The 15933-nt window shown below is 37.7% G+C and overlaps 1 protein-coding gene across 3 annotated transcripts in view; it reads right to left on the bottom strand.

Moving 5' to 3' along the window:
• Positions 1-3291: 3291 nt before the first annotated feature.
• Positions 3292-15933, bottom strand: part of Dlic (dynein light intermediate chain) — a 316288-nt gene continuing 303646 nt past the window's right edge. For 2 of the 3 annotated variants that reach the window (XM_067145474.2, XM_067145473.2), the window contains one exon: positions 3292-6092. In XM_067145474.2, coding sequence (XP_067001575.1) covers positions 5962-6092 — 131 coding nt within the window. In that variant the 3' untranslated portion in view covers positions 3292-5961. The remainder of the gene's footprint in view (positions 6093-15933) is intronic. The other variant, XR_010859834.2, reaches the window with a different exon arrangement.

The following is a 15933-nucleotide window of genomic DNA, read 5'->3' on the forward strand; positions in this document are numbered from 1 at the left end:
TAGATTGATTAAACACACTGTGTACTTTTAACAAAGAATGGTTATAAGGTCCCTTGAAAGTTATCATCGTTTGCATAGAAATTCAGGGAATTTATCCTCTCCTTACAATCAATCAAGTGGTACTGTGGGCAATACAAGCCGCAGAGCGTACAGGAACATTGGGTTGAAGCATGATCGTAACCTCGTTGGTGACAAATTCTGTGGTGAAAGCCATGTGCTGCAGTCCGCGTGAAGACATATCGGAGTTTAAAGTTGGACTCTTTCCATACATCTGTGTTCATTGCAGGAGTTTCATAGAAGTCTGGATCTAGCAGCACATTCCTTACACACATGATTCAAAGAATTTACATTTAAGAGCTGGACAATTTTCCTTTTAACTTGAAGTGTACTAACAGAAAGAAAATCTATAAATTTAGCCGCAAAAATATTCAAGATTTCCCAATAAGCAATACTTGCCACTACATTAGGGTAAAGCAAATTTGCATTATCATCACATTTCTTAAATCACCAATATTTTCTTCAGTGCTTGACAATGCATTACGGCATTCCAAATGGGGTAACTTGGAACACAACAAGACACATACATATGCATATGCATTTTCCTGAATTAAATCAAAACCCACAGATGACACCTACAACAACACATCGGTATTGAAGGTTAACTGCTGCACTGATACAATAAAATAGGCTTATTATATTTTAAGCCACTTAAAATATGGGTTGTGCAGGTCAGAAGTTTAGGAAGTAGGCCTTCTATAAAAATATCTTTGTAACTGGAAGAATATATATGCAAACACAGTATTTACTTACATTTTCTTGTAACGAGGGAAACGGAAGAAAGACCGTGAATCCTTCTGCAATTCATAGTTATTACAGCCAAACGCAGCACATATCTTTCCACTCATACTGACAGGAGATATATAAAGGAATGATACACGCTACTATTTACTTATGTCAACTTAATGCAAACGCATGAATAACCCCAAAAACTTCACAAACAAATACACGTGCCCTTATGACAGAATCAGTAACTCTCAGGTCACTCCGCTAGACAGAGCTCTAATCGCTGTCCCTCGATATCTTTCAGTGTGTCATGTATTGTCTCTACTGTATTTGGTTATGGTTATTTTCTAACTGTTGGGTTCGATTCAGTGTCGTTAACCATACGGTTTAGGGAATCTACTTGCCGATGCGACGTCTCACAGTTAACTGTTAAACTTGCAGGTTGGCACTATGTAGTCATGATTTTTTTTGTGACTTGCGAGATTTACATACTGCCACTGCTGTATTGTGAAAATAAGTAGTGTTACAATTGCAGGAATAAGTGAAGTGTATTTTCTTTTTTCTGTAGGATTGTAAATCTGTTTGGGTAATACTAGGAAGGTAGAATTGTGGCAGGTTCGAATAATGCATTTAATAAAGTGGTTGGCGATAAATGACGAATGCAGTATTTTATTAATACGGTCTTATTTGGTCCATTTCATACGTACAGAATTCAACTAGTATGTATAAGAAGCAAGGAAAATTTGCAAGAACTCCTCTGAAAGAGAAAGCAATGTTACCAGGTGTAAAGATCAGTTCAGTTGAAATGGAAGAAAATTTTGTTATCAACCTAACCTAACCATGTCTTGTCACAACTTTGGTACGGTTTGCAGACTTAGCCTTTGAGTATTCTTATTGACTTACGGCATATGTACATGTAATATATTTGATGTGTGAATTATTACAGCATAGTTTCCCTTCAGTCCGACAAGTAATAGCAAATTTCAAGAAGGAAGCTGAATTATCTACACAAGGCAAACATCAAAGAATACAATTATAGTAATGTGTATATCAAACTAAGGCAGCAATATATAACATTAGACTGAGTGAGAGAGAGAGAGTTTATTTCCGTAATTCCTCACTGAGCTTGAAAACAGACTAAATTATGAATATCTCGATTGATCATTTACTTGGGTAAGGGGACCTCCGTAATATTTATTGATACTTATACTGATGTTAGTTTGTTGATGGTTCTGTCTCGTGATTTCAATATGTAACTAACTAGTCTAGTTGGCAGCAGTGATGAGCCATTAAAAGAAAAAAAGAGAACAGTGCTGTGATATTTGCTTTTTAGTTTCTAGCCTTACGTGCCGAGTACTGGAGTGTTATCTGTTCTTAAGACTAGAACAATTTATTTTACAAAATTCAAGCTGGAGTAAATGAGTTTACATGCTTACACAAACAGTGAATATGCAGAATTTACAAATGTCCCTTTATATATTCACTTGTGAAATTATGTGGGAACTTCATAAAATCGGCATGGATAGGATTTTACGTTACCCAGTCAGAGAAAACATCTTCTAATGAACTGGAACTATCTTTAACTTGAAATTCAGAGAATGCTTCTAATGCACCCCAATACTCACTTCCCGAATAAGTTAGAGACAATCATCTTCACTCGAGTTCTTGTTTGCCCAAATCAGGGAATCCAGAAGGCAATGGATCCTCTAAAGTCAGGGTATAGCCTGAGAATCGCTTGCTATTTAAATTCTTCCATTAAAACAAATTTTTCTTGGAGTAAACATTATGTTGGAACATTTCCAACATGAGCTTAAAGCGTTAAGTATGAGTAGCTGGAAACACTTATAATTAAATTTCAGTACCTGGTGATGAAAAAAAAAAAAAAAAGAAGATAGAAGTTTCAAATTTTGAGAGGGACAAGTAAATATACAATGAGATTTCTGTTCCTTCATCTTGACTTACAAATCTATTTAAATGACACAAACCAAGAGAGATGATGATGATGATGACGCTTGTTGTTGTTTAAAGGGGCCCAACATCTATGTCATCGGCCCCAAGAGAGATGATTTATTATCTCTAATGCCATTAACACTGACAGTAACACCATACGTTTTTCTGACGTGTTGTGCGAATGAATGCCATCTATTCCTCTTAAGGAGGGGAGAGTTATCCCCTCCACCACCTCTATTCCTCGTTCATTCCATCTGGTAACTTTAATGTAACTTTAAATAATAGGCTTTGAGTGACACGTCTTCGAAACGTGTGGTGTAACTAAAGCGATATTTATAGACGTGTTACTGTCAGGGTTAATTCCATGTATTTCTTAGCATTTCTGAGAGACAACAATGTTACAGACTTGAAAATAGTTCACAAAAATCCATATATTTATGTTTAGTTTGTGGACCAAAGAACAAAAATTAAGGATTAACACAATATGAAAGAGATGAAGAGTATTTCATATTTTGATACTTTTCTTTCTGAATACAATACATATTTTTACTCATAATACATTCAGCAAATAATTTATTTCACCTCTGAATATAACAGAACAAGAAAAAATACCATGAATTCCACTTAGGCTGTAAATCTTCCATTACTAATTTAAAGTAATTATCAAACTGCAGGAAGGGGTTAAGACTATTACAGGTAAGAAGATGTAACAGACATTAATATTAACGAAGAGTACAAAATTAACACATTTCAACATTAATTGGTACTAGCATGGGCAGCAGATTAATTAGTTTGATATGGAATAATGCAACAGAATTGTGTGCAATCTTAAGAGGGTTTGCGTCGAGTTTCTGAGCTGTAGGGTAGGGATATGGTAAAAGATGGACAAAATGATAGAAAGGGATGGCCTTTATGAAATCTCAGTTTCTATGTGCAGAGGACATTTGTGGACCTGAATAGTGAAATATTTTACAAAGGCAGCACTGAACAAGTGAGAGAGAATTAAAAGAGAGGTGTTGTAATATTTGGATGTGCTTTTATACTTGTTATATCAGGGACAGTGAAGTAAGAGGCAAGACCAATATAGAAGACAAGGGTAGTTCTGTAACTGGCAGATGACGAAGTAAGTGCACCTATCGTTATGACCTGGCTGTGGAGCCATGACATGCATATAGTGTTTTGTTGTTGGTTTCTCAGGTTTATTCTTAAGTTCAGAGTGAACTATTTTGAACTCTGGTAATTTCAACATTGCCACCTCATTCTACCATTCCACCCATCTTTTAATTCCTCCCAACTATTTAGTGTGTGAAGCACATATTACTTGTGCCCCATATAAAATCCTTCTTGCACCTATGGGATGATGAGTGCTTAGCACAGAAATATGCTTAGTATATTCCTACCCTATGAGATCTCTCCCTTTTCTAAAACAGTTCTTTCATCTTTCGTTTAACAATTTTTGCCTATGTTCTGTCTTTGATGAGTTTCCAAATGAATTGTTAAAAAAAAAATTAAACAGTAAAAGGGTTAGACATTAATTAGTCACTTACACCCCCCCCCCCCCAACATATATATTAAGAAATCACTTTATATCAATAAATGTATGCTGCTTGACCGCCTGAACTGTGCTGGACCTGGAGTGTTCAGTACTTATCTCATTTTACAAGGAGCACTGTTTTTACAAATTTCCCCAACTGTTTTTTACAGCTAATTATACTGAAAAATGAAGGATCCTAATAAATATTTCTTCTGACAAAATATCTATTATAAAAATAGAGATAGTTCAGAGGCATTGACAGTTGTAGGAATTCACTGCAAAGTTGGACAGCGCAATATGAAAAACCAATGTCTCTTCAATTTTAATAACAAATGATTTGAAATAACATCTGATTTTTGCTTGTCCTCATATTCCTACAGTGCTGAATTCAATACGCATGTAATGGAAACAGAGGATAATAAATTCAATGGAAACTACATTAAACAACTAATTACAAAGGAATGGATAGTCCCTTAAAAATACCTATCACATTTGAGTATTTGCACAGATGTACTGACCAGAATATGATACAGATTATAGGTATAACATCTTTTATTTTCTCCGTAGACTTAGCAAAATTGGTTGCGTTAAATGTGTGTGCAGGAAACCAACTGATCAAAACGTTAAAATATTTAAATGAAGAAGCATACATTCTACATTAAAAAGATGGTTCAGTAAGGTTTCAAGAGAATAAAAATTTGTAGCGGCACATTTGAAAAATATTCTGTTGGTAGGTAAATCAAATTGAACTCATTAGTAATTAAATTACTTCCAAACTGGAAATACTGTGTTACACTTCTTGTTTCCCCTAAAATGAGACTGACAAAGCAGTCCTATAGCAAAACATAGCTACCTCAACCTGTTATTTACAATGTACTTTAATTGTGCAATTCCTCTGCATTACATATAATTAATTTGACCTTGCCTTATAAATTTTATAGAAACAAATAACAAATAATCTTAAACAAACTATGTAATGACTGTACAGCGAAAATTCCTTTCATTTCACACTTTACAATGGGCACACTTTCACACTCATACATTAATTAATTAATTAATTAATTCATTCATCCATTCATTCATTTACACACACAGTAGCATGTCTTTGAGTAATAATTCTCTTTGGAGAAGTTCTTAAAGTAATAAATATGACACTTTATAGGCATAACAGCAGCAAAAATTAGATACCCTTGACATGAAAACAGGCTCTTTCCAAATTAAAAGATGTGTTTCCAAGCACTACCGTTTTGTGTGGAAGGAATAAATAAATTAAAACTTAGGTCACAAAGAGTATCTGGTAGCTAGCTTTTAGAAAGCAACAACAACAAGAAAAGTCTCTACTTTCCCTCAGCACAACTATTTTGATTAGAATGTTGACTGCACCTCAAAGCAAGATGACTTACCAAGACATGCGCATTTCATTTTTATCACAGGCCAATGCAAATTAGTCTTAAAGTGGATAGTACCAAAGTGGAGCCTATCCTAATAGTTCTTTCACACAAAATGGCATTAATGGATACAGAAAAAATATACATCTTTAGAATATAAGAGTTCTGGATATTTCATGTGTAATGACATTCATAGTCAAATTTGTCATTCAACTTGCTACTTATGCTCGCAAGAAGACAACTAGATGTATCATCCACACAAGCCACACAAGCTTCTTTCATTTAAGTCTAATCACATACTGGAGTTCAACAATCAGATGAATTCTGATCTGGAGTTGCAGGTTTCTTGCTACGAGTGAGCCGATCTAACTCAGCTGCTGCATCTGAGCGCATTACAGCCTTATCCACTGATGTGTGTGGTCGTTCACTGGGTGTGTCTGTAAAGTAATAAATTTCATATGAAATACATGTAGAGAGTTAATATTTAGACATTTACTTTGAGGAAATGGAAGGGAATTTCAAAATGATGAACTGAGATATGAAGTCATGCTGATTGTTATTTTTAAAATTGGAGTTCTACAAACTGTAAATCTTGTGATCATATGCCACTGAACCTACTATTTGATGTAGACACAAAACAATATCAAATGCCTGTTTCAAAAAGTCTACATTCACTGGCTGAGATTTGAACAGTAACAACTTTGGTGAAAAGCTAATGTCAATGTCACTGAGCTGTCGTTCCCCCTTGCAGCTGTTACTTCATACATGGGGATAATGATATAATGAAAATCAGTCTCACATACAGTACATACATGCGTCTGAAATTGTAAGCTTCAACTGTTACATCGTACTTCGAGATAAGCCTCATCATCAAACCATGAACCTATTTAGAAATGGTCAAGCATGCAGGTTTCCATTTGACTTTGAGGATAAGATATTCCACAAACCAAGTTATGACTCAACAAAGTACACATATCACTGTTATGGGAGTAAACTTCCACTGGAATAGTTGCTCTAATTAATGATTACCAATCAGTGTAGCCAACTAACGATTTACAAAGATATTGTGGTAAAACGTTTTTGTCTGGCCATATAATATATATGTCCTGCTAGAGTAATAGGGTACACTGTTCAGCCAGCAATTCAATGCCAAGTGTTGGGCAGCAGGAAATAACCTGACACCCTAAAAGAGCCAATGACTTTGGGCAGATGAGCTACTTTGGGAGAGCGAGAGACCCTCACAGGAGGAAATGCCACTGAAATCCATCAGGTAGCATCTGTACTCCAGGTTAGGGGCAGTTACCAAAGGCGTCTGTAATGAGATGAACTCATTAGTAATTAAATTACTTGCCTGCGTGGCAGGGGTAACCATACACCCCTTTAGAACTGTCGGAGTCTGGGTATGTTGTGTGGTCAAATGTCCAGTGTGTAACGGTACAAGAGTATGATTCACAATTTTAGGTTAGGAAATTTTCATAAAATAATTTTTAATATAAAGTAGTAAATATCTTGTGAGTTTTAAATTGAGATGTAATAACATTATATTATAAGAAGAACTGGTAGTAGGGAATTTTGTATCTGTGTATCTTTATATTGGGGTAACTTTAATTTGTGTAAGAATCTGCACATGGCATAGCAGTAAAGATTATGGAACCGGGAAAACAGCTACTATATCGGTAAAGACAGTTGAAGTTGGTTTAAAGTGTTGCAACATGTGGATTTCGGTGGACGCTGCACTGCATGGAGTGAGTCTATATATGTGCATGCTACAAGTTTATTGGTATTATTGTGCATGACTGTTACAGTTGCTGATTATTGCTATTGAGGATACTGTTGACAATTGATACCGCGAAGTGGGTGCTGCACAAGTCCTTTACGGGAGCATTACTGCATAATTACGGAGTCAAGAGTGCTTTGCTCGTTAACTGACATTCCCAGTGAGCGGTTGGTGGAAGATGCTACATGGTGATGCTTTGTAAGACTATGGATTTTTTTTTTCCTCGCCGTGGAAATGCACATTGTGGGCAGCCTTTATATGTGTAGTGTGGAGGTAATATGTGGTTCACGGAACTAAATACGACTTGATGAAAAATAGGCCAATTGTTCATTACTTGCTCATTCTTGGAAGAATACAACATGCTTGTTGCTATTTAATGTGGAGAGAGCCTTTATAAACTTATGCGAGAATGTAACTGGGTCATTATTCTGTTACATTGTCCACTGTGCATTCAGATTCATAAATCTGTATGGACTTAGTGTGTGAACAGTTTTCATTTTATACTTGTTTGGCTGCAGTTCTCTTCGCTTCACTTAATTTGATATTTTCTTCGCAAACACCTGACTTGAAATGTATGTAGCTAAGATATGATTTGATTTCACCTAGCATGCTGATGTGTCTATGTTAATACCTCATACAGTGACAGTACTTGGTATTCTCAAACGGTGATGGTGCTTCTTATTCAATGTATACACAAGGTCAAAATGGGACAAAGAACTTGTCTTCTAAACTGTCAGTAAGAGGCTAAGCAGTCTGTAATCTGGATAAAGATCAGTGGAATTGGTGTAGTGTTTCCTGGGTGGTGATGTTTAGGAGCAATCAACCAACTTATAGATAGTGGTGGCAACTGGAAAAGCCCAGAACTCAAGATTTACTAAGAGAGTATTATGCTAGGGAAGCACTTAGCAAATAACTGGTTTTAAATCATAACGCTAGTTGTGGCACCTTGTCCTTATTAATTAATATGTTGAGTGAAAATAATATGTGTTTGAATCTGTTATAAGGGATACAACATGAGGTATGTATGTAGAGTGCAAATTTTAAAGTGATGGCTACAGAATTATATTATGTTGTTTGTGAAATAGGCAAGATGGAAATGTAATTGTATATTGTGCGTGATGTTAGAATTTTTGATCAACTTCAATTCTCAGTAAATTTAATAGTTAAACTTATGATAACTTTTACTGATGGAGTGAAAACGTGGCATGTTACCTAAATGTAATTTCAGGGGTAAACAGTAACAGGTACGGTTATATAGCAAGTTTGGAGCAGTGTCACCCTGATGACTGTCGCCTTGGGAGAGGGAGTTCTGTCATGCTCAGCGAGTCAATTATTCCTGTAAATATTTTTGCAGGTGGTGCCCAATTTTGTTATTTACACTTTATCCTAGGGACCCTTCATCCATTTAGTATTTTCAATTTCTCCAAGCAGTTACAAGTGCTACAGCCTTATAGTATAATGTGGTGGTGGTGGTGGTGGTGGTGGTGGTGGTGGTGGTGGTGGTGGTGGTCTGGATTGAATTTTGTAAAATAAACGGTTCTAGTCTTAAGAACAAGTAACACTATAGTACTCGGCACGTAACGTTAGACTCTAAGTCAAGAGGGAGTCAAGAAAGGAGGAAGAATAAACCTGAGAAACAAAGAACAAAATACTACATGCATGTTACAGCTCCACAGCCAGGACATAACGATTGGTGCAGTTCAAAGATGAGATTTGAAGTTAGTGGTCAATGCCGAAGCAATTTTCTATGACAGATGAGCACCCCAACACTGCCTACTTGTGCTAGACATTTGAATGAATGGATCATGCTAGGACATTACCCCAAAGAGCTGTGTGTCGCTTTCACCTAGGTAACATGAGAAATTGGCAAGGGCTACAGGCTCAAGGATGCAGCAGGCCAAAGAAGTTAGTCCCTTTGAGATTCACTACAGTCAACATAGGAACACTGACTAGCCATCACTGAGAGTTAGCAGAAACTCTGGAGAACAGGAAGGTTGACAATGCTTGTGTTCAAGAAATAAAAATGCAAAGGTTCCAAGGCAAATGGAACTGGAGAAGGCTTCTTGAATAGTCTTGATGCCCATCTGCAAGCGATCAACTAGAAGAGTCTAAATACTAAAAATAATACTAATAATAATTTCCGTGTGGTTAGGGGTGTGCTGCTGTGAGCTTGCATCCGGGAGATAGTGGGTTCGAATCCCACTGTCGGCAGCCCTGAAGATGGTTTTCTGTGGTTTCCCATTTACACACCAGGCAAATGCTGGGGCTGTATCTTAAGGCCATGGTCGCTTCCTTCCAATTCCTAAGCCTTTCCTAACCCATCGTCACCATAAGACCTATCTGTGTCGGTGCGACATAAAGCCACTAGCAAAATTTAAAAAAATTTAAAAAAATTATATATATAATGTCCAACAATGGACCATTTATATTGGTATTATAAATTTACTCATTCGGACAAATATTTCAGGTTCCCTAAGGGAATCAACATCTATATCATCTGATGGCCAAGCAGGCATCAATTTTTGGTAATGAGACAAAGTCTCTCATAGTGCATTGGCACTGCCGGTGGCTCCAAGTAGCCTATGCAGTGGCCTCCACGGTATGCACTAGCCATGTGTCTTGGTAGGTGTGCTATTTATCAACTGATGAGTCCAACTTAGCACACTGGGGCGAAACGCTGGCAACCAGGAATGAGTTAGCTGGAAAATTTATAATGTCCAATAACGGACCATTTGTATTGGTATTGCAAGATATTAGCCATGTTCTGTACATCAAACGATCAGACAACAACATCCTGTAAGACCCATCAACCATCCTCAAACGATGGACCAACTATCTTGCTGCTGTCTGTAAAGAAGAGTTTCCACACCCTCATCCCATGCCTGAACATGCACCATTATTCACGGCTTAAGAAAGTGATGAAGAATGGGGCCCTGATGATGTATCAGCTGATATCTGGAAGAAGCTTGGGCAGCCTGTCATGAAATTTCTTGCCGCATTCAATCAAACTGTAGTAAAGAACAAACTTCTAAGTGTGTGGACACCAGCATGATTATGTCTATCTGGATAGGGAAAGGACATGTCACAGTATCAGACCTGCCAATTTTCAGAGTGGGGAATCAGTAATCAGGGTAATTGAAGAATAAAGGGTAACATCGACACAGGTGCCTCGAATTTTCACTTTTAAAATATATCAAACCTAAAAGAAATGTTCATGTTTAATTACCTGTTTGGTTAGTCTGGTCTACATATGGTTTTGTAGAATGTTTCACCTCTTGTAACTGTTTCTAAATGAATCTTTCTTGAAACGTACAGCACCATCTGATACCATATTTATTTTTCAATAAGCAATGCCAATGTATTGGTACTTAATGAGGACATGAATTCAGTTTGATTTTTCTTACAATGTTTAATATTCTTTCTGTTTGTGCATTACTGTGTGGCACTGATAAAATAGCATACATAACTTTACCAAGAGTGTTATACTTTATTTCACCACTTGCATTCTTTAAATTTGCGACTTTATCCCAAGCAACACCAATCCAAGTACAATTCAACGAGTCATCATAAAATGCCACACGGGTAAAAAGCAAATTCTGATTCATGTTTATCATGTTCTGAATCTGCTATAATTTTGGAAAATATATTAATCAAATATTCTAGAGTGGATCAAAATAAAACCTCAGATTTAAATTAGTAACCTCTGCATGTTTCAAAAACTCATCATCAAAAGGAAATTTTTTCACAACGTTATCACAAGTTGAAACGTAAAACTCCCTAACAGAGGAATAAAACTCTTGCTTAATACCACTACTTAATTCTCCTTCTTTCAAACGAGCCCTTCATTTAGCAACAATCACCATGTCTTCATATTCTGTTTTCGTGCTTTCTGTTTTTAAAATCCACTTCAGTATTTGAAGCAACTCGTACTTGTACATAAGATGGTTTAATAAACCTTACCAGCAAGTCTGTTAAAAGACCATTAAGTTTACTTTGTTGTAAAAATAAATTTATAATTAAAAATGAATAGTACATCTGAAGAAAGCAACAGTATAACTTTATCCTGGGGTCAAGAAAGAAAGCCCTCACTGTTTAAGATTGGTTTGTGAATTTTTTCTTAATCCCCTGCAAAACATTAGTGTTACGGCTTCTCACTGTTTCAGAATTCCTTTTTTTTTTTTTTTTTTTTTTAACGTTGCACCGACACAGACAGGTCTCATTGCAACGATGGCTCAGGAAAGGGCTAGGAGTGGGAAGGAAGCGACTGTGGCCTTAATAAGGTACAGCCCCAGCATTTGTCTGGTGTGAAAATGGGGAAACCACAGAAAATCATCTTCGGGGCTGCTGACAGTGGGGTTCGAACCCACTATCTTCCGAATACTGGATACTGGGTGCACTTCAGCGACTGCAGCTATCAAGCTCGGTGATCCAGAATCCTGGTGATACGTTCAAGAAGAAAAGAAACCCAACATATACTTACACATGTAATATTATTAAGTCCCACCAACTACTTTTTGATGGTTTTCAGAGGCAGCGCAATGTACCAGAATTTTGTTCTGCGGGACTTCTTTTACGTGCCGGTAAATCTATCAACGCGAGGGTGACATATTTGAGCACCTTCAAATACTACTGGACTGAGCCAGGATCGAACCTGCCAAGTTGGATTCAGAAGGCCATCAACTCAACCGTCTGAGCCACTCAGCCCGGCTCTTACATAATGAAATGGCGTATGGCTTTTAGTGCTGGGAGTGTCCGAGGACAACTTCGGCTCGCCAGATGCAGGTCTTTTTGATTTGACCTGTCCGTAGGTGACCTGCGCACCGTGATGAGGATGAAATGATGATGAAGATGACACGTACATCTAGCCCCCGTGCCAGCGAATTTAACCAATTATGATTAAAATTCCCGACGTGCCGGGAATCAAAGCCAGGACTCCTGTGGCCAAAGGCCAGAACGCTAACCATTTAGCCATGGAGCCGGACACTTACATAATAAAAAATCTTGTTAGGTTTAGTACCACAATCTCTTGATATACTTTCAAAGTGCTAAGTCTCTTGGAACTTTTCTCAAGATAATAGAAATGTTGAACCAGAAAATGCTCAACATTGACTGGCAAATAGGCATTTCGAGCAGCTAAACGGATCAGATGACATGGACATCTCTGTACTAAAATAGAAGAAGACTGTTTGTCTCTGACATATTTGACAAAGCCTTTATTACTGCCAATCAATGAGTTAGCATCATCAGAAGAAACAGCTATACAATTTTTCCAAGGAATATTTAGAGTAGGAAACTCACTGTTTACAAGCAAAAGAATACCTGCACCTGTATTACCAGCATTCTCTAATCTAATAATGATAAAATTACGTCTACACCTGACACTGTCCTGGCTTATAAAATGAAATAACCGAAGGGTAAAGCTCAAGAATATTGGCATCATTAATAGCATCAGCAGCTAAGGAAAATGGCATACTTTGCAAATATCGATCTATGTCTTGTTTTGTGTTACTAGCCATAAAATTTACTAGTGCAGAAGGAAGGATATAAAAAGCAACTCTGCATTTGTAACACTTTTGCCCACTACTTTTGACAAATAAATTTGTTATTGGTTTATTATTTGCCTTATTTCTCCCATGTAATTTGTGTTTCATAGATTCAATGTGTGTTCTGCAATCATCTATACTGGTATGGGCCACAGAAGAATCAAAACACATGGTACAGCCTGTCATGGAATTTCTTGTCACGTCATTCAATTGGACTGTAGTAAAGAACAAACTTCTCAGTGTGTGGATACCAGCATGATTATGTCAATCTGGATAGGGAAAGGACATGTCACAGTATCAGACCTACCAATATAAATGGTCCATTATTGGACATTATACATTTTTTTTTTTTGCTAGTGGCTTTACGTCACACCGACACAGATAGGTCTTATGGCGATGATGGGATAGGATAAGCCTAGGAGTTGGAAGGAAGCGACCATGGCCTTAATTAAGGTACAGCCCCAGCATTTGCCTGGTGTATCAATGAGAAACCACGGAAAACCATGCCGACAGGAATGATGGCTGGTGGGAGAACCATGTGATTTGAAAAGTTTGTTTAATGGCTGGTTTGCTGGAAGTGTTTGTCCTATATGAATTGTGCAATCAACTTGTCTTTTTGAATTGTGGTCTTGTCTGTTTGTGTCTTCGAGAATTTGGTCTCGACTCTTGACTTTTGCTTTGGACAACCGACTGACTTCGGTGTTACTGCACATCTATGGAAGTCTGCTGCGAAGTGCTAACCTTCATACTGTCAGTATATATTCACTGTGGTATCATACCATGCACTAGTCTGTTACTTGCTACGTTATCGGCGAGTGTGATGAGGCATGAGGGTATATAAACTCAACTTCAAGGGAGTATGTAATAGCACACACATTACTATGAGTTCATCGAAACACTAGGAGAAGAAAGCTATCAGTACCCTGTACATCCTTTCAATGGCAGGGTTTCATTCCTGTATGCTCTTTGAGGTTATGTGGCTACAGTTTTTTATCCTGCATTTCTCATTAGTCAGATTGTATACAGAGTCAAGCTAGGAAGAAGATATCTCACTGTGCAAATACGTACAGTGGAATTTAGTGTGTTAAGGGATGGAGAAAATCTAAATGTAATATTTCCCTAGCAAGGTCATTGTACAAGTTAGTTTAATGTGTTATGTTGTGTAAATTCACTGGTTATTTTATATAGGCCTAATGAGGGAAGTGTGTGTTTCAGACAATGTTATAGGTAATGAAGGTGGATAGTGTTGGCATGTGTTATGAATATACATGTGATCAGTGGTTATTTTGTATATTGAGGGAAAAGTGTGTATTTCTTATGATGTGATTTATGTTGTCATGTGTTATAATGGTGGATGTTATTGGTATGCTCCAAGCATTTAGATGTGGTTAATTTGAAAGTATATTTATATATCTTAATTCTCTGTGTAATTTTCAGAGAGAGTATAACAGCCTATATATCCTCATATCTTTTCAGATCAACATGTCGTCATGTTAGGTAAGCATGTCAGGATATCGTCAGCCTGTGACCCACAATAATAATAATAATAATGATAACAACAACAACAACAACAACAACAGTCATCGTTGGCTTTAAGTAGTTTCCAAGTATAATCTTCTTACGTGTCACTTCACTCTGAACTCAAGGCTGTCTGTGGATGTGTGGAACAAACGACCACACAGATCACACAGAATTGTTGGAGGAGGGTGTGGTTGAGCTGCTCTGATTTTTTGTGCTCGTCGCTTGGCTTCTTCATAACTGCGCCGTTTCCCTTCAAACGTCTTGACAGCACCTGGAATGATCTGTCGCCAGGTTGAACGATCTTCAGCAAGCGATTCCCAGGTTTGTGGATTCAGACTTGTCAACTTCCTTGTATGCTTAAATTGGTCCTTACAGCGCCTCTTAAGACCTCCACGAGGTCTGGTGCTAGAAGAGAGTTCACCAAACTGAATCTGACGTGGAAGTCCTGTATCATCCATTCGGCGGACATGTTCCAATCCACCTAAGCTGATGGTCAATTATGGATGACTCTATACTATTAGCATGCGCTTTCTCAAGAACAGCTAGGTTGGTGATGTAGTCTTCCGACTTGATCCTGTGGACTGATTGAAGCTTTTGTTAGTGTAAGCGCTCAAGCTTTTTAAGGTCACGTCGGTATAGGGTACAAGTTTCACAGCCATACAGTAATACTGAGATGACAACAGCCTGGTACACCATAAGCTTTGTGTTCACGGTCAGATCTTTGTTCATGAAGACCCGGTGCGATAGTCGCCCAAATGCTGCATAGGCAGCACCAATTCTCTTCTCCACATCCTCTTGACAGTTACAGCGCACAGATAGGATACTACCCAGGTGTGAGGAGTGGTCTATCTGCTCCAAAGATGCATCTGAGATGGAGATGATGAACTGTGGAAGGGTTGTGCCTGGTGAAGGTTGTGCTGGGATCCTAGTCTTTTGAACATTAATTGTGAGACCAAATCGATCACATGCACTCTTGTAGCAGTTAACCGACTGTTGTAACTCCTCTGGTGTGAGTGCAGGTTATGCAGCATCATCTGCCTACAGCATATTGGTAATCTTTGTAACCTAGGTTAGGTTCTGGGAGCAAGGTCGACCTATGTTAAAAAGACCTCCATCAAAACGGTATCTGATCTCTACACCTGGATTGTTTGTAGGTGATTCATAGAGCATTGCAGCCACATGCAGTGCAAATAGCGTTGGAGCAAGTATACAACCCTGTTTTAATCCACGAGTGATTGGAAATTCATCAGAGATTTTATTCTGAAGGCAAACCTGACCGGTCATGCCATCATGGAGAGCCTGGATTAGATCAACAAAATGCTGAGGACAGCCAAAGTGTTTCAGCACCGTCCACATAGCAGGTCTTGAAATCGAGTCAAAGGCCTTTTCCAGGTCAAAAAAGACTAAGAAGAGTGGATTTTGTTGCTCTCTCCATTT

The sequence above is a fragment of the Anabrus simplex genome, chromosome 4 (assembly GCF_040414725.1).
Source record: "Anabrus simplex isolate iqAnaSimp1 chromosome 4, ASM4041472v1, whole genome shotgun sequence".
Taxonomy (NCBI): domain Eukaryota; kingdom Metazoa; phylum Arthropoda; class Insecta; order Orthoptera; family Tettigoniidae; genus Anabrus; species Anabrus simplex.